General features: G+C 41.4%; 2 protein-coding genes across 2 annotated transcripts in view; both read left to right on the forward strand.

Moving 5' to 3' along the window:
• The first annotated feature begins 1774 nt into the window (after positions 1–1774).
• serinc2 (serine incorporator 2) lies at positions 1775–8404 on the forward strand. Its single transcript, XM_026300696.1, has 10 exons — positions 1775–1909; positions 3244–3405; positions 3791–3978; positions 4137–4216; positions 4664–4801; positions 5475–5644; positions 5930–6020; positions 6185–6338; positions 7278–7496; positions 7586–8404. Exons 1-10 carry the CDS (start codon positions 1871–1873, stop codon positions 7722–7724), a joined length of 1380 nt encoding a protein of 459 aa, XP_026156481.1. The 5' UTR covers positions 1775–1870; the 3' UTR covers positions 7725–8404.
• Positions 8405–11364: 2960 nt separating this feature from the next.
• hivep3a (HIVEP zinc finger 3a) overlaps positions 11365–21500 on the forward strand; it is a 42046-nt gene continuing 31910 nt past the window's right edge. The window contains 1 exon segment of the mRNA XM_026300979.1: positions 11365–11922. The gene's annotated coding sequence lies outside the window, so the exon portion shown is untranslated.

Here is a 21500-nt window from a genome sequence, read left to right on the forward strand (position 1 = left end):
TCTGTCAGCGACAGACTGCTCCATCCCAAGTGTGACAGAGCTGCAGGTCCTTCCCCCCTCCTGCTGTCAGACTGTACAACCAGCTCTGCTCCTAGTAGACCCCCAGCTGACCTCATCACCTATAGACTGTAAAAACCTGTGAAAACTTGTAAATATACAATATACTGGAGTACATTATATTTCTCATTTTCACTTCTTGTTTTTTTTTTTTTTATCTTGTGCCTTACCTGCTACTGTGACAATGTAAATATACCCGCTGTGGGACAAATAAAGGTTCTTCTTATCTTGTCTTATCTTAAACAGTTGGAGTTTTGTGCCCTGTTGCTTTAAATGTATTGTCTGATAGTCTCACCTATGTGTGCTGCTGCAGCTGCTAGAGCTAAACAAATGATACGCTTATTTTTGCTCCTATGTGGCCATGCAAATGGGCTTTACAGTGATTTTACAGTTTACGATTTGTTGTTGCAATATTAACTGTGTAATTCTTGTGAGGCTTAAAGTTTTCTTTGATATTGGATGGATAGATAAAATAATAAATATATGATTCATTTTAACTGGTGACCTGTCCAGAGTGTACCCCTGCCTTCCACCCAAAGAGAGCTGGGATAGGCTCCAGCAGATCCCTGGGACCCTGGTTAAGGAATAAGCGGGTATAGATGATGGATGGTTGATATGCTTGCGTTGTTATAGAAGTAATCTGTGTTGCCTATGTATTTTACTTGTACAAAACAGTATCTATAAAGTGTCTATAAGAGGCACCTTGTCACATTTCAAATGTCAATGAGCAGCTAGAAGTTAATTCACTGGACTAACTAACTGTATAATAACTAAAACTAGCTTCAATTCAGGCTAATACAACAGTAACATGCTGCCATGTATAACAACTATTAGAGTTACAAGTAGCTGACTTTCAGGAGCAGGTGTTTAGGTAAGCATGGGGAATAATAGATAAAATACTGAGGCTCTGTACTGGACAGGGAGGGTAAGTTTGCATGTGTCTCACAGACACACACACATTTAACTGGAAAAACCAGTGCCACTGCTGTAGCATGCTGGCTGATTTGTAGACATACCATAAAACACAGGGTCTTTCACTCTTGGTTGGTTTCCTTTAGTAGCTGCAAGTTTAATAAAATATGTATCTGAAAATAAAAAGATTAAATTCTGAAGCATGTAAATAATATAATTTATTTAAATTACCTAGAATGTAACCTGAACGTGCAGCTGGTTGTTTTAGCTGGTAAACAATACGTCTATGGTGGTAAAATATATGATAAAGGAATGGTTTCTGGTTAATGTGGAGTGACGGTCACTGATCCGGTTAATGATAATACTACTAACAATAACAATAACTTTATTTATTAAGCCCTTTTCAAACAAAGTACTGTACAATAAAAGTAAAACATGAGAATAAAAACAAAACAATAAAAACAAAGTGCGCCACACAGTCACAATCTGGGTGTTGGATCTTCCTGTGTCAAGTCACAGATGGTGTCCGCATTGACCCAAACAAGGGCAGGAAATTGAGTGAAAAATAAAACTCGAAAACGCAAACGGTGTCGACAACAACACTTTAACATAATGATCAGAGGATTCTTTGTATTCTATATCGATATTTAGCCCCAAAATACACAAAGTTAGAAAAATGTCATCAATAGTATAGTGGTGTATAATAATAATAGTTTTTATTTTTATTGTTTTTAATACAATAGTATAAGTGGTATACAAGCTTTCGTGGCTTACACATTTTATTTTGAAGGCACTAGGCGACTTCCGGCTGCTCTTCTTTATTGACCTGGCATCGCCCTGAGGTTCTTCCTGAACTTTCAAAACTTTGACGAGTTTCATCGAAATTGTGAATTAAGGCAACATGGGTGCGTGTTTGGCCCTGAGTTCCCTGGCCAGCTGTGTGAGTATACATATACCGCTCATACTGGCACTTTGCGCACTACACTTAGTACTTACTACACTTAGCATTTACTAATTCAGCGTTAGCGTTAGCTAAGTCCACGCCTTGTTTAGCTAAGATTGTCACATTAACGCTCGGTAATGTTTTAATATCAAACTAAATTTTAAAAATAAGACGTGTAACGTGACGTAAGTGCGTGTCGGTAAATATATGGTAACACTAGCTAGTTGGCTGTCTGGAACGACATAGCGTTAAGATTTAATACAAAGACTTGACTTTTGGTCGCTTTTAAGTTCCGTATCGGCTTTAACTTTAGCAGTGTGTAGTTGTGTGACCGCGGGTTAGTTAGAGACGGATCTGTGGTCTTGATTTTATTCTCAGGCAGGGCAAATTTTCCAGGAAGGTTTGGGGTTTGCGACCCCCCCCTGACCACTGTTAGGTTAGCTGTTAGCTGTGTGTGTTTCTGTCATCCCCTTAGAGAAACGGGAGGTCGTCGCTATTTCCATTTCTGTGTCTTATTTAACTCCAGTGGACAGTTTGGGCCTTTTTAGTTCATTTCTTTTCTCTGAACCACAACGTGTATTTGTGTTTGAGCCCGGCGAAAGGTTTTGACAATATACATTTACAGATCTAATAAAATATAGATTATTGTTGTTATTATTATGTTCACATAGATAAATATGACACTCCTACATGGCAGTAAAGACGGACTGTATTTGAAGTTGCCCCATTTGATTGAAGTCAACCTGCTTCAAATTAGTGTGTGTCGTCACAGGATCCTCTTCAGTCATGGCCTGTCTTTGTGTAGCTTTCTTTGACACTGTTTTAGCATCAGAGTTATTAGTAAGAGTTGGATGTTGCTAAGGAGATTTAACACAGGTCATTCCGAGCCATGGAAACTGGATTATTCTCATCATGGCTGCAGATTTTACACCCAAGGCCTGGGTGCCTGGGTGCTCTGGTGCCTGCTCCTGTTTAGTGAAGGATGGCTGATCTCAGCTACAGTCCCTGCCTCAGTGCTTCACGCACCTCTCAGCAGTCTGCGTCTGAATCATGCAGGAGTCCTCTGTGATCCTGTGCAAAGCGTTGGATGAGAAAAGGAGAGATTTGTTATGATGGCAGAGCTGAATAGTGCCACTGTAAATCATCATTTATCTCTGCTTTTCCCTGACAGCAGGTCCAATGTTTGTTTTTTTTTTCTCCCAACCACAGTCATAGCAAGCTATGCATGCATTACCCTGATTATTCCACAACCCAAAGCCCTGTTCTTGTGTTTCATAAAATGCAAATTTGTATGAACGTCCTGCTAATTCCTTTCCTCTGTTCCTCTCCAGGCATCATGTTTGTGCGGCTCAGCCCCCTGCCTCCTGTCATCATGCTGCCCTTCAACATCCAACTCTACGATGAGCCGGCTGGCGTTCTCCTTCATACTGTTGCTTGGGACACTGGTCTCTGTCATCATGATTCTCCCGGGGATGGAAGAACATCTTAAAAAGGTACATTAGATAAGACTAGATGAGATCAGATTTAATGATCCAAAAAGGGGATGAGGGGCTGTAGCATCAATCATCTCATAACAATCAAGTGCCATTAAATTTTCTCAGCCCACATGTGATTTTCAGTTCAATTAAAAATAGGAAGGCAATTCAGATTGGTTTCATAAGGCTGTCACCCAGCAACAGGGATACTTTGAAGCAGCTGGCTGGGATGCTTGGTAAATAAGTTTATTTTTCACCCAGAAGTCCCAAAGGAATCAGTATTTTTATTTATTTTTTATTTTTTTTAAAGGTATTTCAATAGCACATAGTATTCCAGTTGACCCAGTTTAATCTGTGCCTGTCTTCCACCTATTATTCCATTTGTGTGTGCCCTTTTTCACAGATTCCAGGTTTCTGCATGGGTGGTGCAACCATACCTGGGCTAGAGAATAAGGTGAACTGTGACATCATTGTGGGCTACAAGTCGGTGTATCGCATGTGCTTCGCCATGGCCTGCTTCTTCTTCCTCTTCTCCATCATCATGATCCGAGTGCGCAGCAGCAAGGATCCAAGAGCTGCCATCCAAAATGGGTTTGTAATGCAGCTTCACAACCACAGCACTGCATGATGGGAGAATGCTGCACTCTGGTGGCCAAAATATGGGCACTACACTTCCATCGTGTGTGCACTGAAGGGAAAACATGCATGTTGTGGTCATACCTGGAATACCTTTACTTTTTTCTTCTCAGTTTCTGGTTCTTCAAGTTCCTGGTACTGGTTGGCATAACTGTAGGAGCTTTCTTCATTCCAGATGGCACCTTTAATACAGGTATGAAGTAAATTTGTTTTCGTACCTTGGCCAGTAGTGACAACTTCAATGCAGAATGTTCAATTTTTTTAAATTCGAACCCACCAGCAGCTCACTCACCTTCACACATATCAGCTGCTTGGTTCATGTTCATCTGTAGGCAAAGTGGTGGAGGTGCATTGGTGCAGTGTGTTTTGTGTGTCTTCCTTTCCATAAGGGAATTATGGTCTGCTTATCTTCAGTGTCATGTTACAGTTATGTAATAAGTAGGAATGTTGAAGAACTTGTAAGTGGTCAATTCTGATGTTTATTGTTTATAAATAAGCAAAACGTGAGTTTAAATAACAATATGGCCTAATAGATTTTGAACAGGAATGTTTTAAACCACTATATTAAACTTTAATGCTAGAAATGAATGTCTCTAGCACTGCACAGCCTCTAAACTTCTCAAGGTTTTTCCCTGGTCAGTGTGGTATTACTTCGGCATGGTGGGCTCTTTCATCTTCATCCTCATCCAGCTCATCCTGCTGGTGGACTTTGCCCATTCCTGGAACCAGTCCTGGCTGGAGAAGGCAGAGAACGGAAACCCCAAGTGCTGGTTTGCTGGTATGAGAAAGACAACATACTCTATTTTTATACAGCCAAACAATTAAGTGCTACTTCAACATGTAGGGTCATTTCAGTGGGACTTTGATAAGCAATACCCATATTCAAAGCTGCTAGTAGTAGAATTATTTCCCCTCATTTTCTGATGCAAAAATAGTATTTCCCTGGAATTTCTCATATCACAGGTACTCTTCAGCAGTCAAAAATGAATTTTACTCCTGCAAATAATTCATATTCTTGCATGTGGCTGCAACATGAATTTATAATTCATTCAATATAGACTATATTAAAAAATTTTTTTTAAATATATTATTATGTGTAATAGTCGATTAAAAAAAAAAAAACAAACAAAATACCAACAAATACACACTTGTTAAAAATACTAACAAGGTGCATATAGTAGTACAGTTCTGTGCTGCTAATCAGCATAGGCAGTATCAGGAGGAGGAGGTTTTTCTGAAATCCATGATCATATTGTTTCTTTTATTGCTTTTTTACTTTAGAAAGTGCTTGTCACACCACTTTACAAAGCCTTGCAAAACTGGACCATGATTTTTGTTTTGAGTATTAATGGAAAAAGATGAGTATAGTTAAAGGTAACCCTGGTTCAAACTAAGAAAATCTGCTTCATTAATCACCATTTCTCTGACCTTTGCTTGTGGTTTTCCTGCAGCTCTTTTGTCTTTCACCATTGTCCACTACGCCTTGGCTTTCACTGCCATCGTGCTCTTCTATGTGTTTTACACCCAACCTGATGACTGCACAGAGCACAAGGTCTTCATCAGCCTCAACTTAATATTCTGCATCAGTGTGTCCATTGTCTCCATTCTTCCCAAAGTTCAGGTAATGTCTTCTTTAAAAGGTGCATGTTAATGTAGGTATTCATGGGTCTACTAAATGTTGATGAACCCTAATCCTTGCATTTTATGTATAATACACTAACAGTGGAGTATGTATATTAGCATGAGAAAAGCATATCTGCTCTTTACTGCTCAAACGTAAAAACAAGCTAGTAGTAAATTAACATCTGTCCTAGCTGTGACCTTTTGTTGTCCCTGAGCAATAACACAACAGAGTGATGCAGAGAGAGGATTTACATTCTGACTCATCCTGTGCAATGTCTCACAGGAGGCTCAGCCCACCTCCGGCCTTCTGCAGGCCTCCCTCATCTCCCTCTACACCATGTACCTCACCTGGTCCGCCATGACCAACAACCCCAGTGAGTCTGACTCTCAGGCACTATTGTATTTATTCAGAACTGGAACCACAATATGTGCTTTTTGGAAGGAGTGCAAAGGAAATGTATGAGAAGTCTATGTGGCTTTAATAGTCACTTATTATAATATCAAACGTTTACACAGTTTTCTGTGTTTCTGATGTCAGACCGTCAGTGTAACCCCAGCCTGCTGAGTTTGGTCCAGCCCAGCAGTCCAACCCCTCCACCTGGACCTGCCCCAGGCACCGCAAATGTCCAGTGGTGGGATGCACAGAGCATTGTGGGATTGATCATTTTCTTGTTCTGTACTCTTTATGCCAGGTACTGTTATTGTTTTTTTTTTTGTTTTGTTTTTGTTTTTTTTTTAAATTTCATCTTATCACATCCTGCTTTTACAAGAACACTTGAACACTTACGTCATGGATACATCACTGAATCCAAGTTTTGTCCTGCAGTTGATTGAAAAAGAAAAGTGAATTATGCAACATGTTAAATGATATTGCAGGGGGTGCAACAACAACCCATTTAGGTACCTTTTAAAGGAAGTACACAGTTAAACATCCTGGAGTCTTAATAACATTCTTGGATTTAAAAGAGTTTTACAAGCTGCCAAACTGTTTTCAGTTCAGTAGAAGTCACAGCTGGTCCTTTAAGAGCACCACTTTTAGAAAGCACTTTAAGCTTATATTCAATCAGTTACAGTTTTTTAGTTTTCACTCAGTTCAGTTTTAGAAAAGCAACATGAAAAATCTAATGATTATTGTGCATTATGAAAATGCATGCAAATATGGTGTCCACTCATAATTCAAGACATGACTTTAGTCAAAATGCTAATATGGTTAATTTGCATCTGGAGACTGGATTGTGGCTGTAGTGTACAAAAACACAGGTTGTTTGTATAAATGTGCCAAAAAGACCCAGCATTAGGAAAGCTCAAGTGGACATTTAGGATGTACTTGAAGGTCATTTATTTGCATTGCACTTTTCATTTTCACAGGGGTTCCTGATATTCTGAACCTTGTATGTTTACACTAAGGAAAAGAAATAGACACACACCTGAATGAAATGCAGTCCAGTACAACACCCTTAGGTAACCCTTAGGTTTGTGGACAGGTCTCCTGGTTGTAACTATAGCTCAACCAGAAACATAAAATGTGAACTATGATCATTTATTAAAAAAAGCTTTTATTGGTGAGCCGTCTTAGATGTCATAAGGCCTCTTTACATAGGGATCATTTCTTGTGTTCTTGGCTGTCACAGTATCCGCTCCTCCAGCAACGCCCAAGTGAACAAGCTGATGCACACTGAGGAGGGCCAGGGTTTGACCTCCGCAGCAGATGAAGCATCCACAGGGGAGGACGGTGTCCGACGGGCCGTGGACAATGAAGAGGAAGCAGTCACCTATAGCTATTCCTTCTTCCACTTCTGCCTTTTGCTGGCTTCCCTCTACATCATGATGACCCTCACCAACTGGTACAAGTAAGTAGCTGTGATTTCTTGTTCTTGGCTGAGTCCTACTTGGGTCAACTCTCCTCCGACTTCCTCTGACTCTGCTCACTACCCACCAGGCCCGACACAGACTACCAGGTCATGCAGAGCACCATGCCAGCCGTGTGGGTGAAGATCAGCTCCAGCTGGATCGGTTTAGCCCTGTATCTGTGGACACTGGTGGCCCCGCTGGTGCTGCCTGATAGAGACTTCAACTGAAAATGGTGAAGTCTGTCAACATGTCATCACAAGCTTCCTGCTATTGCACTGTTTGAGAAAAAATTCCTTTAATAACGTATTATTCTACTGCTGGTGTTTTTACATGAAGTTCTACATGTAAAACAAGGAAATGGAAAAGTAATTTCTTTGGTTTTTGCCCGTCTCGTCACTGCGTGCTTTACTTAAGTGCTGATTTTTGTTTTTCTGGGTCCAGGACAGCATACAGTTTTAGAGAGATGTGAAAGTTGAGCTTTAATCATACATTCCAGTTTTTCACCTCAGACTACTTTTTTTTATGTTTTCCTCCACAGTTTAAAAATTCTGAAACTGAGAGCACTACATGCCTTTATGGGTCAAGAACAAATAAATCTTAAATATTCACTGTGAGATCAGTGTTTTGGCTTAGTTTCACTACATTAACATTATTCTCCATAAGTCACACTTTTTTAATCATTCTTTTGATTACACTGAAATATGTTTTCTGTGATATACTTTTTCTGGGCATGCTTATTTTCCACTTTGCACCAATCAGAGTGCCTTATAATATTTTACATGCAGTTATTCAGAGGGACCAAAGTTTTCTATAACATTCACTTTTCATTGTAAAAAGATAACATTGCTTTCTCTGTATATGTTAACTTGTCAGTATAATCAATAAAGTTGATATGCTGTTTAAAGTGTCTGAGTGTAGGAAATTTTTGCCCTGCAGGTGGGGCTGTTGTCCATCAAGTTACACTGGCGGTCAGTCCTTAGTAAGGACTCTAGACCTGTGTACAACATGTTCCTTTTATACATGGTAACTTCTGAATTGGTCTATGTTTTCTTCAGAAAGGACAAACACAATTTCATGAAGTATGATCAGCAGGGCTTTCCGAATGCTTCACTGCCCTCCTCCCATTTATCACATGGTCCTGCTAAAATGTGATTTATTGTGTTCCTTCTATGCAGGATTCCCCAGTGCAGCACACATATTCTGACACACACATTTTGGCAAGTAATGTAGAGGGAATGTGCCTTTTCCCTATCACAAGATCAGCATGAGTAGGGGGGCAGAACACAACACTTTATTATACTCCACAATACTCATTCAAGACTTGAGTTAGGCAGGAACGACAAATGATCGGCCTGTGAAGTTGTACTTAAGTATCTAGTGGCAAATCCAAAATGCTATAAATTCAGTGTTACTTTGTACATTTTGTTCCACAAAAGTAATGTAATGATGTAATGCTGTTTTACACATAGGGCGCCCTCTATAACTCCTTACAAGTTGAACCACTTTACCTGCATTATTTGCAGTTACTATACAAATGGACTGTGTCCCTACAGAAGCATTAAGCACAATTTAAGGGTTGGATATGTTTTGAAGTTACTTACGCCATGATTTGAGGAATGAAATCTCAATGGCGGCTCACTGCACGATTTACACTGGATCTAATTTATTCAGTGTCATCTTGTGTTTGGAAAGGGATTGTATTTTTGCCCCAACCAATCAGTAACAGTAATTGCTGAAGTACCTATATTACCCACAATGCAACTCAACCACCAACAGTTTTCTAATGTAGCTTTAAGCCAGTCACATGTGCAATAGTACTCCCCAAGATCTGTAAGATGTGTGAAATTGAGTCTCCCTTTAATCCTACTGAAAAAGCTCTGATTGACTCATTTGTTTTTTCAACCTGTTTCTGTAGCTGAACAAATTAAAAGCAATGATTCAGGAGGCTGGATCCAGGCTATGCAAGAGTTCCACTTTATGGAAAATTAAAAGTCTTAAAGGTCTTAAAAGCTAGTTAGTTCAGACTATGAGTAATGGGATCCAACTTAAAAGCTATTTTTATGCCACACCTTTTCAGAAGGATGAAGCTATCATGGGCCTCTGTGCACCAGTTATCATGTAACCTACTAACATTCAGAATCTGATGGTAGTTGTTTATCTGCTTAGTCACTGTACAATCAAATCTGATCAAACTACACCCACACACAGCTCCTGATGAAGCCCTTTAGTTTGAATGTTTGGGTGTAACTTTGTTAAAGGTTTGTTCCTGTGACTTCTGCTTATTGAATCATACACATGTGCTTTAAGAAAAAGCTTGCAGCACAAATACTTTTACTTTGTAAGAAATAGCTGGGTTGCATTGGAGTCCAATGTTACACGGAGAACATGAAGCAGGATGACGTAGCACAGTGACTCGCTATGTTGGTCTGACTTCTCCACAAAGTCAGCCTACTGTACCATGTGGTGGCTGATGACATTAGATACATGGTCACTGACACCTCTGCTGCACCTTAATTGGCTCTAGCTCTACACACTCAGGCATCAATAAACAGCATAGCCCTGCCTAAAGCTCTGATGTGCCCCGCACCATTATGGGCAACAGTGGCAGTCCCTGGCCCAGCTGTGAGCAGCAGGCTGACCTAATGCTGTTATATAACTCTGAGTGAGGATCTGATCAGATGCTTAAGCCAGTTACACGATCATGCTGTGACTGGGGGCTCACCACACTCCTTGTAAGTGGTTTGGTATTCTGCACCCTACCCTGGGGCATCTTCAACCATCATAATCAACAGCAACCGCACCCGCTTCTCCTTGGAGGCTTTGCATCACCTGGCAACCCAGGTGTAAAAACAAGCTAAACGGAGCCCTGGCACATGGAGGGTTTTAATGGGCAGCCCCAGTGGTCTTCATTAGACGACTGGGTGATGTTCATGTCACACCTGTTTTCACAGGTTTAAGTATGCTAGGACAAAATAATATCATCGTACATTCCTGGAATATGACGACAGTGTAATAAGGTAGTAAAAGGAAATGTTCTGCACTTCAGTTCTCATAATTCCAATCGATCAGTAAAGTAAACTGGAAAATTACATGTTTGTTGAATAATTTATGTCTGTGATTCTGACTACATTAAGAATGAGATCACGAACTGATAAAAACAAGTTGTTTTGTGATTCATCATTTACCTCTTACATATTGTTTGTTTTGCAACAACTCACTTCAGCTGTGTTTGAAAAAGAACCGATTAGTTCTAATATAAAGCCTGAGTAGCCAAATCCTCTGTTGTCTGCAGCCTTTAAATTAGCATAATAATCCTAAGGGTTTCCTTTTATTTTACAACTATTTAAAACCTTATTGCAGGGGGGCGGGGTCTCGCGGTAGTGCGCGTGAGGCAGCAGCGTGTTTGTCTCACGCGCGCCAGCTGTCTCTCGTCAAGCTCATTTGAATAAGACACATCCAAACCGGAAATAAGGCCATTTTACCTTCAGAGCAAACGCGGAGTCATTGGATAGGAGGTAAGCTTTGACCATTATTGTACTAACATTACGGCTTTATTTATTTGGTTTGTTTATGATTTGTCACATTATATAACATATTCTACACAATAATAATAATCAGATTAAGAGCATGACGTGACGTGTACTTTGTGTCCCATTCTGTATAGATGCCATCATATCCACGTTAATATATGTACTGTATATGCCAAATGACATTAAATAAGCGCAAATGCATCTTTTTGAAGGCTGTGTACGGTACGTTCATTGGCTTTTGTTTACAAAGCCTGGACCGGAAACACTAGATGTTTCCCGTGTCGGGTACTGACAGCGGTGATGATACCGCGGTGGCACATTGCAGCATCAACTTGGAGCAGGGTTCATCCCGTCCCGCTACCGCCACAGCATCTGGGCCGGACCGCTCACGTTGTTAGCCGGTAACAGCTATTTCTCTGTCACAGCCTGAGGAGGCAGAAAGCTTCAGCGATAACTTATACCTGACAGGTTATGGAGCCAGATCTTAGCAGCTGGAGGTGTTATGATAAATTAGCATAATTACTGTTAACAGAGGTGTTGCTGAAGATCCCAGCATCAAGTTAGCTTATATGAAATATGGCATTTCCGGTCATAGCTCGACGTATAGCTCGAAGTTTTGGTTCAGAACAGTTGAATGTGGTTGCATGTGAGATAGTAGTTGAAGCTACATGTTAGTTTACGAGAAGACTAAAGTCATGTATCGCATGTGCAGGCCATTTTAGTGTGTGAGCTCCAGTACACTTTTGTCCACACCCCAATGCTCGTAGCTTACCGCTTTTATTTTGAACGCCACACTTGAGCACTTCCTGTCTACTCGTGAAGAACCTCAGCTGACTTGACGCAGACCTTGACGCCGTGGCCGCACCGCAGAGAAGTGAAGTTGAGCATCCTGCAGGTAATGTAAGCTCTCAAACATGGTGCCAGCCTGGCGTAGTTGAACACGTTCTCGTGTATTGTGTAGCTTTGTTTTACTCACATATTTACTGAATATTCCTTGTTAACATTGTCAAAATAGAATATGCGTTAAATTGTTGCATTAACATGATTTTCCTCTCGACTCCTGATCTGAATATTATGATAAAATGCAGTTAACGTTGAGGTGAACGGCGACAGCAGAGCTGAGAGGGAATGCTGTCCCGTCTCTGTAGTGTTTTTGGAGCTACCTGAGCTGGTCCTGGGCTTGTCTATTCCCTAAACTGGCTTCATTCATTGTCTGAGAGAGGGAGGAGGTGGTGGTGAGCTGCGGCAAGTGAGCCAGAATTTTACTTAACGAGACAGGAAGTGGGACTTCAGGTTCAGAATAAACACTTTGAGTTTGTCTTGCGTAGTAAAACATCTTGATAACTGGCCGTATAGGATAGCTGGGATGGCGTTGAAATAATGTAGATAAAAACGGAGCTGAACTATGGCTGAAACACTGACGGGAGTAGAATCGCTTTTTTGTGATGCGGTTTTATTTTGAAAGACGCGGATGCTTTGCTGTGCCTGGGCTTGACTCTGATAGTAGTAGCAGAAGTGTATGGTTAGCGTCTGTGGAAAATTGTAGAAAACAGTTTTTTTCTGCATTGCCCGAGTGTGTTTTTTCGATACTGCTCCGTATTGTGAAGTGGTGTTTGTGTCTGAAATAAGAGCAGCTAACACGTGATTTACCCAGTAAACCAATGTTAAGATCCCCAGTGAGGCAGTTTTACACAGGTGTGCATCATCTCTGGTTCGTGGCTTGTGGCTGTTTCCGTCGGCAGCACTTCATGTAGCTCAGGGCTGCATCAGCGTTTGTAGCAAAACCAGCCTCCATTCAAAAAAATCGAGCGCTTTAATATTTATTAATTCGCCTGTAATTGCGCATGTCCGTTTACAAGACGACTCAAGAGGCTTTATTTATTTTTTTATTTTTGGCGAATAGGTTACATCATCCACTAAGTAGCACTTAATTTTCTCATATTTCACATTTCGTTTATTTCCCACTGTCCACTTGTATTTTGGTGGATTATGGTGATGAAAACAAGTGCTATAGGTCCTCAATGCCGAACGCACAGTCAGACCTTTATTTAGGAAAAAGCATTTGTTAGTGTTTTTTTTTTTTTCATATATTTGCATTTGGATGAAAAGGACATTTCCACTGAAACGTGTGCGTCATGAATTTGGCGTCGCCGTTTCCCACATGTAACAGAAAACGCGAGCAGCCGAGTCCAGCGCTGCCTGCATGAAGCTCCTGCTGCTCGGACATTTCTGCATAACATGCTTGCAAGGAATCCAACATGACATCATGCGTGAGGAACAGTCCCGTTCTGGGCGGATTGTTGTGGCCGCAGGATCAAATCGCCGATAATATTACATAATCACAACTGAGCTGAGATATTCTTGGTGGGTTGATTTGGATGTCAGTGTAGTGGCCTAGTGGATAAAGCTTTAACGTCCCATGTTACAGTGGATTTCGGCAACACTGGGTAGTGGTAGTTGTGTGTGTGTGTGTGGGGGGGGGTAGTTATTTCTGTCTTCGCTGAAATAAAAAAACATTATGTCTGAGGATGTGACTACAAAGGCCAAGAGAATGACCTACTGTACAGATCAACTCTGCAGCCATGAAAAACTCTTCATTGCAATAATGGATGGTGGATGAGAGGGCATCTGAGGACAGCTGATACAACAGTGCATGTTCTCAGTAGCCTTACTGTAAATGTGACTGGTTTATCATAAGATTTCAAATGAGCTAATTCTTCAAAGACAGAGTTTCTGGACTCAGTGAACACTGGGGAGGGAGGGCTGGAATAGTGATTATTTTCATTACAGATGAATGTGATTGTCTTTTTTTTTTTTGTATTAAGCCCATATATTGTAAAAGAAATCACAAGTTTCATGAGCCCAAAGAATCATCTTCCAGTTGCTTGTTTTCTCTGACCAAGTGTATTAAGTTTACAATGCAGCAACACACCGTTAAAGAATCTGGCACCAGCACATGCTTCACTTTTTTTCTCAGATAAGGGCAGGAAGTAGTTATGCATCTTAGATATCAAGGGGTGCACATTACTCAGGCCTGTGTGAAGTGATGTCTCTATCATTGGTGTTTACTGTTAAGTCTTAGGTAGTGCAGTGCTCTCATCCTGTCACCTGAACCTGAGGCTGCCTCTTTACTGTGTCATGCTGTCCTGCTGTCTCACTCCATAGTGGAGGCATCAGATTTTTGTCATTTTGGCAGACTTTGTCCTTGACAGGGAATTTTTTTCCTCAGAGGCCCCATGGAAAAGCCAGTGACTGTGACTCTGGTTGTTTGTTGTCATTTTTCTTTCTTGGAGTTGTCCTTCACCTTAGGAAGTATGTGCAGGGACATAACAAGCAATCAGGTGTGATGCTGTATGCCCGCATCAATCACAAAGCCACATGATGTACAGGAGGCAGTGCCTGTGTGCTGAAACACTGGCTTTAAGAAGCACAATGACGTATTTAAAGGGACACTCTGTTGATTAGCTGATGACAGTGCTGATGATGTCACACCTTAGCCTTGGACACTACAGTTTTATTGAAAGATTTGGGCAATTTGCAGGCAGCAAGGGTGGCCTGACAAATCATTCTGTCCGTTTGCATTATGGGAATTGTAGGATCCAGTGTACTAGGAACTAAAACTTAGGATATCTACAATTTCTGCTGTATCAATTAGAAAAATTCTTTCTTTAAGGTAACTTATAGTTATCCCCTAACTTTTTAAAAAGTGCAATGCTAAATTTGTGGAGTAACCCTTTAAAGTGGTAGTTAACTGTTTATTTTCATTTTTGTTTTTGTTGCTAAAAATGTATTGTTTTTAGACCCGAAACAATTAGGCGATTTGTTGCCTAATGTTGATGATGATGGAAATGAATCAATGGTGAAAAGAATTAAGCAGCAATGTATTTCTTGCATTTCTATAGATAACCTGTCAAGTCAAACTATCTGAGCGCTTCTTGCAGTTGATTTTGAGCTTCTGTTTCCTTTTATTTTAATGTTTCTCTCTCTATCTGAGCAGTTTCATCTGTTTGCTGCATACTAGTAAGTGTATGTCCTAGTGTTTTTTTTTTTTTTTTCACAAAAGACAAGGAACTAAGTGTTAGAAAAGCTTTTGTGGACTTAATATACTGTAGTTGAAGTTATTATTGATTGATATCACTAAGTGATGTGAAGTATCAAAATGAACATTTATTTTTCCAAAAAACTACGGTTGAAGACTGCACTAATGCATTTTACAAGCACTTTTATCCAGATGAACTTTCTAAGCTCTTGACGTGACTTGCAGTGTATCAAGCATAAACAAAACCATCATCATCACCATTATCCAGTTATGCATCCCTGTTGGCTTGATGTTTCGTGGAAGCTAAACTGAGAGCATAATGGCTTTACTGTGGCGCCGATAGGCCCAGAACCCAAATGGCAAGTGTGTGTTGCCGCTGGAGCCAGAATGGTGCGTGTGGTTTCTTGACACTGGACTTGAGTAGCAAAGCTCAAAAGGCAACTAATCCTGCTCAACTCATAACATATATAGTGGGGGTATTGTAAACATTGATGTGGTGTGCAGAGGCTCAGAGCGTGTCCATGAAATGCCACAGCATGCTGTTGCATTATGAACTGGCATACTCTTTCATTTTTTGCTATGGCCCTGTCAAAGGTCCCTCTGTTCAGCCGAGGGCAGTAGAGCTGGAGAGGACAACATAAATATTCATACAGCTCATTCTGACGGAGTTTCCAGCGGCCGCCTCATCCCTCATGTGTCCTTGGTGGCAGGTGAAATGTGAGGGTGTCCACACCGTTCCTCTACGCACTACAAAAGCCTGCCAGGTGAGGGAGTGGAAATATATTTACTTGAGAAAATGTGTTTGACCCTTTGAAGAGAAACTAAAATATTTGCATTACAGAAAATACAAATGCCATAATTTTTTACAATAATGATTTGTGTTAACATTTGGACCAAAAATATGCCAAAAATACATTGCTACCTTAAATAGGTCTATATTTTTCAAAAAGAATGCTAGTTTGTCCATATTATTTACTTTAACTATATATATATATATACCAGAGGCCTCCCAGGCCCGAGATTGAGGAAGACACACACACCACCCATAGGGGTGAGACGGGAATTTTTATATATATATATATATATATATATATATATATATATATATATGTATATATAGATATTGAATTTGGACGTTTGTCTATGAAGCCCTTTCACTCAGCAAAAACTAAAGTTCTCAAATGTTAAAAGTTGCTCTACACTAGCAGCTGTACAAAAATGCTTACGTGAGTTGGGTATTTACTGCATAAACCGACACATGTAATGGTCCTGTTTTGTCTGACCGGCCTTTCAAACCTTAAATATATTCAGTTTACTCTCATACAAGACTAAGAAAATCTGAAAATATTCACATTTGATGAGCTTGAAATGGGATTTTTGGGGGCTTAATTGATGGTCACATATGTGCCAATTCATTTCCTATTCATATTGGGTTTAAAAAGTTATTTCAGCTGTACTTCTCTGGTTAATATTAGTATTGAGGTTTGATAAGCAGTCTTAGTTAACATATAAACTCTGTAATCTTCTTTCTTCTTTTCCTTTCGGCTGCTCCCTTCATGGGTCTCCACAGCGAATCATCTGCCTCCATTCAACTCTATCCTCTGTATCCTCCTCACCCACACCAACTATCCTCATGGCCTCCTTCACTACATCCATGAACCTCCTCTTTGGTCTTCCTCTAGGCCTCCTTCCTGGCAGCTCTAACCTCAGCATCCTTTTACCAATGTATTCACTGTCCCTCCTCTGAACATGTCCAAACCATCTCAATCTGGCTTCCCTGGCTTTTTCTCCAAAACATCTAACATGAGCTGTCCCTCTGATGTCCTCATTCCTGATCCTATCCATCCTCGTCACTCCCAGAGAGAACCTCAACATCTTCAGCTCCATCAGCATTCTCAAAGCAAATATTGCATCTGTGGTACTCTTTCTTGGCATAAAACCATACTACTGCTCACAAATGCTCACTTCTGACCTCAGCCTAGCCTCTACTATTCCTTCCCATAACTTCATTGTGACTCATCAGCTTTATTCCTCTGTAGTTTCCACAACTCTGCACGTCTCCCTTGTTCTTAAAGATGGGTACCAGTACACTTCTCCTCCATTCCTCAGGCATCCTCTCACTCTCCAAGATCTTGTTAAGTAGCCCAGTCAAAAACTGTACTGCCACCTCTCCTAAACACTTCCATACCTCCACAGGTATGTCATCAGGACCAACTGCCTTTCCACTCTTCATCCTCTTTAACGCCTTCCTCACTTCATCCTTACTGATCTTTGCTACTTCCTGCTCCACAACAGTCACCTCTTCTACTCTGTGCTCTCTAACATTTTCCTCATTCATCAATTCTTCAAAGTATTCCTTCCATCTTTCCATCACACTTGTGGCACTTGTCAACACATTTCCATCTGTCCTTAATCACCCTAACCTGCTGCACATCCTTCCCATATCTGTTCATTTGAAATAGTATTAGTAAATTATCAATTTGAATATATCTTAAGTATCTTGCTGCCAGAAGCCAGTTCAGAATATCACAATATTATGTTTCACTCTCCACTACTCTTCCTACTTCCTGCTTAAATAGGAAGTAAGAAATGACATTCACCCTTCCTGCACTGGTTACAGTACAAAATGTTGAACATGCAATACTCTTACTTGAACAGATCTCTTCCCAGTGCAATATAATACCAAACTCCATGTCCTTTCCTCCAATGTGGAAAATGGTCTTTTTTTAACTTGGAGAGACTGATGGCAGCCGTCTGTCTCGTGGGACAATGGAACTTCAGTGAGCTAAAGGGTCTTTTGAGGTGCAGTGCCTGCTGTGGCTGTGCAGCCCAGTCTTGGATTTACAAGTTTGACCACAGTTTGTGCAGTCAGGGGCTCAGCTGAATCTTGAGTGGCTGTGGCTGGCCACTGTTTTCTTCGCACTCTCTTCTCCTCCTCATCTGTGAAGCTTTTCTCCTCACTCTTCTAAATCCCCATTTTTACATTAGATCTCCACCCTCCTTGGTCGAGTGCAACAGTCTTCCAAGCAGCAGGGTTGATACTGCAAGCCTTCATGTCACGCTTGCACACATCTTTGTAGCGCAGGGCTGGTCTGCCAATAGGCTGAGAGGAAAGTTCCCAGAATAGAATGTCCTTTGGAATTGGACCATCGTGCGAGAGTATGTCTCTTATTAGTACCTGTTGTACTTTGGACATGCCACACAAGCCTGCCAGGTTGAAGAGGCTTGGGTATGGAGATACATTCCATTGAGTGATCAAAAGCACAGGGCAGAAGAAGGAAGAAGATACCAAAAACCATTGGGGCAAGAACGCAGCACTCCTTTCCTAATTGGAAAATGGTTGGAGGAGGCACAATCATGTTGTACTGTGCCTTGTGTCCTTTCGTGGAAGGACATGATTATCCTCAGGATTTTAGGAGGACATTGTGTCTTTTAAAGCAGCTTGAAGAGACTCTTTCTATTGATCACATGATCACCAGCCATTGTCAGATCAATGATTAAAACTGACAATTGTCTCTTTTCATGGACTTGCTCTTGGACCTGTTTCAAAGAGAAGATCATGTCCAATAAACATGTCCATGGGATAAGCATGTTCAGAAAGCAGTTGCAGCCTGTTTAACACAAAGCGGGCAAATGCCTTGCCAACAGTATCTCCCTTGCGTCATCCAGTAAGGAAGTTGTCATGGTTGCTACGGCTTCCTATTTTCTTGTATATGTTTATATTGCTGGCGCCGCACATTCCCTGGGGCATAAAGCCTTCTCCCCAGCACTGCAAGAGAAGCTCAGGAAGGTAGGGCACCAGTGCAGTATTTTTTTGCTGCTTTGAGATTTCAGATGGGATACCATCTTTCCCCGGAGCATTTCCACAGGGAAGGCGGTCGATAGCCTCAATTAATTCCATGAATCGCATGCACATCCCTGGGATAGCAGTCCTGGAAGTGTTTTAGCAGGGTTGTTCCTTTTGTTTTGAACTATAGATCCATTTTGGCTGGAGTCACACTTTGCTTCCAGCTAGAGAATGATAAGTGTCACAGTCAGCACTGTGATAAGTATGAGTAATGAGTATGTGATTCAATAATGTTTTGTGTGTAATCACGAGGTCTAGCTGGTGCTAGTGGTGGGACCTCAGGTGACTCCAAGAAACACAATGATTTGGTTGGTGGAATAAAACATGTTCATGACACACAGACCGTGATATGAGCAAAGCTCTTGGAGCTTTAGGAACCATTCTCATTTAGCTTGCCAACACTAAAATGGCAGAGGCAGCTGGGCCAATAGTCATAGTTGGATCCAACTTGCATGTTTTCATCGTCCAGCAAGAACAGGTTTTCTGAGCCTGAGATGTTACTTATGGCAGTGCCTACTTCCTCATAGAACGCATCTTTAGTCTCATTTTGCAAGCACAGTGTGAGAGTAAAAATGCACAGAATGGTAAATGGACCCAAGGAGGTCAAAATACAAAGGAATAGAATGTGAGCTGAGCTGCCGTGCAGTGCTTAAATTGCAGACAGAAGGGAGCTCCTCATTGCAAATCCAACCCTGTGCTCCTGTCATTACTCAGTCGCCTTCCCTTGCCAGAAGAAAGTGTTATCCTGCTGTCTAATGCTTCCTTGTACTGCAACAATGTCTGTGCTGAGTCTGGCGAGTTCATGATTAACGATAGCAGTTCTACTGTTGTTGTCAACCTGCTGAAGGTAGTCAGAGATCTCAGAGCACAAGGTCCTGACATTCCAGCTTGCTAATAGGGCTGCAACGAATCCTCAAGAATTTTGATTACAAAAAATACTTGAAGCAAATTCTTTGCCTCTAAGATTCGTTTAATTACTATCACTTGCGTTATCGGACTTGTTCCGCCTGGGGATCAGTAATCACTGTTGCACAACACATTTCAGTATCAAAAGTTGGAGCTATGGCAGAGAGCAAAACTTGCCGTAAAAGGCAGAAAATGTCCAGTCGTGGATCATTTTAAACTTAAAGATGACAACATGGTGCAATGCATGTATTGTAAAGTAGAACTGGTGAACTGGTGCTTCAACATCTGAAGAGAAAGTTGTGAACCAGACCAGCTCACCCAGCAAAGCCGACACAAGGTAACATCATAAACTGCCGCTTCTGTCATGCATTACACAATAGTATTTTTGTTTAAAAATGCAAAAGTCTGTTTTATCCGATTATTCAAGTAATCACTGAAATATTCGGTAGAATACTCGACTCCAAAAATAATCAGTAGCTGCAGCCCTACTTGCTAGTCTTAAGGGTTGTCTTTTCTTTCTTTGTCTATTGCTTGGTGCAGGGATTGTAGTCTGCCTCAAGCTCCCAAAGAGGCAGGCAGACTATGCCGGGTCAGCACCTAAGCCCAGCTTATGGTGGGTAGTAGTTGACAGTAGTACCAGTGGAACGCAATGGTTCCTCCCACCATTGGAGAGCGCCTGTAACACCACGTTCTATGCCAAATGGACTGTACTTATAACTCGTAACTGCATGTTGGTTCTGACAAAGATACAGTGGCACTGAAGTGACCTCTCCAGTTCACAAGCCTGGGCAAAGTATATGGAGGTTTTGGGAAGCTCCTGAAGTCTTTTCAATACATGGAGTAGCCACAAGGCAACGGGGACTGGTTAGCAGCATTTCATGTGGGCAGTCACCCAGGCAGGAAGGCTCAGGTGCACCATTGCTTGCCCAAGGTGAACATCAGGGCTAGTAGAGGGAAGGAGGCACCTTAGTTCTCCATTCTAGACCGGCTCCAAGCAAGGTCTAGCCACCATCCAAGAGATGAAAGCAGCCATAAATCTGATTCCTTGTGCAAAACCCTCTGTTTATGATTTAAGATGTGTCACATAACCACAGGTGCAAGTTAGAAGGTGTAATGCACTCACACATACTGTACATATATGCATACTTCTTGCAGTAGGGGACCCTAGAGTGGCACTGGTCATCAATCAGGAGGACTTCCCCCAGCAGCAGAGGCACAAGTTTAAATGTCAGAACTGCCATAAATGAACAGATTTCCTCCTCCCTGCCAGCAGACGGCCTATGACGATGGGAGCGGAAATTGACTCTCGTCCTTGTTAATGAAAGGATACTCTCACTTGTGTGTGTGTGTGTATGTTTGCATCCTTCCCTGTGCATTTGCTTGCTATGTGCTTGTGTACAGGAAAATGTGTTGGCAGAAAAGCTTGCACTTGTGTTTTGTGAATGCCTTATGCTAGAGTGTTAAGTGTTGTGTTTACATATTTGTGTGTGTGTGTGTGTGTATATAGAGATGCACTGGAATCAGAGCATGTGTGTGTGTTCACTGTGAGTTGTTATGCCCTTGGCCCAAGCTGTAGCCCTCTGCTGGAAGGGGTTGGATGCCGTCAGTGACCCTGGAGGTGAGCGTATGGACCCAGCTTGGGTTGCTCTGCGAGGTGGAAGGGGCTCTGGTTTCTGTGACC

This window comes from Mastacembelus armatus, chromosome 11, assembly GCF_900324485.2.
Source record: "Mastacembelus armatus chromosome 11, fMasArm1.2, whole genome shotgun sequence".
Taxonomy (NCBI): domain Eukaryota; kingdom Metazoa; phylum Chordata; class Actinopteri; order Synbranchiformes; family Mastacembelidae; genus Mastacembelus; species Mastacembelus armatus.

What these genes read in the sequence shown, in the direction of transcription:
- serinc2 (XM_026300696.1), top strand. Translation starts at nt 1,871, where the DNA reads ATGGGTGCGTGTTTGGCCCTGAGTTCCCTGGCCAGCTGT. An exon ending in CCCCAAGTGCTGGTTTGCTG is followed by an intron (nt 4,802 to 5,474) that starts GTATGAGAAAGA and finishes GTTTTCCTGCAG; the next exon opens with CTCTTTTGTCTTTCACCATT. An exon ending in TTCTGTACTCTTTATGCCAG is followed by an intron (nt 6,339 to 7,277) that starts GTACTGTTATTG and finishes TGGCTGTCACAG; the next exon opens with TATCCGCTCCTCCAGCAACG.